The sequence below is a fragment of the Echinops telfairi genome, unplaced genomic scaffold (genome assembly GCF_000313985.2).
Source record: "Echinops telfairi isolate 266 unplaced genomic scaffold, ASM31398v2 ScPeMD7_2010;HRSCAF=2546, whole genome shotgun sequence".
Lineage (NCBI taxonomy): Eukaryota > Metazoa > Chordata > Mammalia > Afrosoricida > Tenrecidae > Echinops > Echinops telfairi.
Window position 1 is genome coordinate 2,773,440 of NW_022105908.1, and position 2,488 is coordinate 2,775,927.

The 2,488-nt window shown below is 47.4% G+C and overlaps 1 protein-coding gene across 1 annotated transcript in view; it reads right to left on the reverse strand.

Annotated features, from left to right (window-relative positions):
- Positions 1-2,488, reverse strand: part of ARHGAP44 (Rho GTPase activating protein 44) — a 111,450-nt gene that overhangs the window by 46,674 nt on the left and 62,288 nt on the right. The window contains exon 7 of the mRNA XM_013008221.3: positions 1,215-1,283. Coding sequence (XP_012863675.2) covers positions 1,215-1,283 — 69 coding nt within the window. The remainder of the gene's footprint in view (positions 1-1,214; positions 1,284-2,488) is intronic.

Consider the following 2,488-nt stretch of genomic DNA (forward strand, 5'->3'; position numbering starts at 1 on the left):
GGGCAGCTCTCCTCTGTCCTACAGAATCAGTGTGCGTTAGCATCAACTCCACAGCAACGGGCTTTATTTTCTTTTCATCTCTCCTTTATTCTGTTACTTCTCTGACCCTAAAGAAGGGTTTTATCTTTTATTTATTTTTATTAAAAGCTCTTTTATTGGGGGCTTTTACAGCTCTTATAACAATGCATACATCGTTGTATCAAGCATATTTGTACATATGTTGGCACCATTCTTTAAAGAGAGGTTTTATTTATTTTTTAATGGGTGCTCGTACAACTCTTATCACCATCCATCCATCCATCGATTCATTCATTGATTCAAGCACATTGGTACATTTTGTTGGCATCGTTCTCAAGATATTTTCTTTCTACTTGAACCCTTAGTATCAGCTCTTCATTTTTTCCCCTCCCTCATGAACCCTTGATCATTTACAAATTATTATTTTGTCATGTCTTACTCTGTCCGTCATCTCCCTAAAGAAGGGTTTTAGATCTAGTCTCATTTTCTACTTTTTCTTTTTCTCAGTTAATCATTTGTCTCTGAAAAGTTTCTTTTGACCTGTCATGCATTCCCTTCAGTAAAGCCCCGTGTCCTCAATTTTCAGACCAGAGTTGGAAGCGTGTAGGCCGCAGCCTCTGCCTTCTCTGCTCTACGTCTGCTTTCACTGATGAGAAGCAGCAACTAGACCACACCGGGCACCTGTACCTACTTGTCACATCTTCGGCAAGAAGACAGATACAAGTAAGCCAGGAGATGGTCTTCCTATTCTTCTTCCCCAGCTCCTTATTATCATACACTAGCATGTCTCCACTTCTGCCCCACTCTTACTCAGGGCCAGGTAATTCCTGCGGGGGCTGTCATGTGCATTGCAAAACGACCAGCAGCCTTGTTGGGCTCGGCCCCCTAGATGCCAGCAGCATGTCTTTGGTTAAAACACTCAAGAACATCTCCAAATTCTGCCGGATATTTCTGGGAGGAAGAGGCAAAACTGACTTCAGTTGAGACCCAGTGGCATCCATCCATCCATCAGTGGCATGGTACGGGTTTTCTTCTTAGGTTTTGGGAGAAATGCACAGGTAGAAAGGTCAACGTCCTCCATCCTTTTGGGGGAATGTGTTCAACCAAGAAAGGCCCCTGGGCCCCTGGGACCGCCCCCACTTTCCCTTCCTGTCTACAGCTGAATGCTGGGCAGTGCCACCCCTGTTGACGCTTACCTTTTGAAAGTAGTTTGCATAGTCAAGTTCTTTGGCCACAAAACTGTACATGTCAGCGGAGAGCTGGTCCTGTGGGAAGTAAAATAAGCAACGAAGGTAAAACGTTAAAGAACAGAACGTGGCTAATTCAGGAGCCAGACATCATAGGAGGGCATATCTTAAGCACCGCTTCATCTTATTTTTAATCAGAGTTGACTCATTACAGTGTTCCCCTCTAACTGTACCGAATGAGTAAATATGACAAGCACCCCTGTGCCGGAGGGTCCCCATGGATTGTCACACGCAGGCCACATCTAGCGATCGGGAAGCTTCTGTGGGGCAGTGAGGTACAAGTTGCTTCCTTCCCCACAGCTCCACAGCTGGAGCCGCTATGTGGAAGCAGCCTCCGAGCGATCAGTGGCGTGGCTGCTCTCTCCCCCGCCACGTCCTCACAGTGGCCATTCTGGTGCTCGGCTTCCTTTCATCCTCGCTGACAATGGGTTCATTCCAAGCATTGGGGGCAGAGACAACACAAAGGCAGCAGCGTGGAGAGAAGAAGAGGTAAGCTGGGTGGGCAGAGAAGCAGATTGCCGACTCAAGCTTGGCCAACTCTGGGCTCAGCCAACCTCACACTATGAATGCAACAGTGTCAATCGTCCTTGCCATTAGCTCTCTAAGGATCATCCAGTAACGACCCCCTTTCTGCATCGGATCTAGTGTCTTCTCCAAAGATAACAGTTTTCACTTGCACAGAATCACCCGGCCCAAGGATAACACCAGCTCATTCGGAGCAGGATAGACAGTCGGCTTTAAGCACATCTCTTCACTGAGCTTGGGTGCTCATCTACACAATGGGGTGGGGTGGGGGATAAAATGGTCTCTAGGGGGCCTCCCTGTTTGGTGGCCCTAGACAGGAGGTCTTAGTCAGAAAAGGTGCCCAGGTGAAAGGAGTAGTCTGTTCAGGTTGAGGTAAACGTAAGAACAAGGGAGGACACTAACCACTGATGTTTCAAGAGATTAGAAATCTCCTGCAGCCTCTCCATCCCCTCAGCCCCTCTGACTGCCAACTAAGCTCATTCTTGGTAGAAACACTGGGACATGCACAGGAGTGACCTGCTTCTTCTTCTGACATCCTTGACATTTTCTGGAGCGATCATTCGAGTCCTTATACATTGGCAATAGAACCACATCACAGAGTCAACGGAGGAAATCTGTTCTCTGGAGCGCCCCGGCTCAGAGAAACAATGCTGGGTTTGTTTTCCCGTTTCAAGGGAAAGACAGGGCAACATGACATA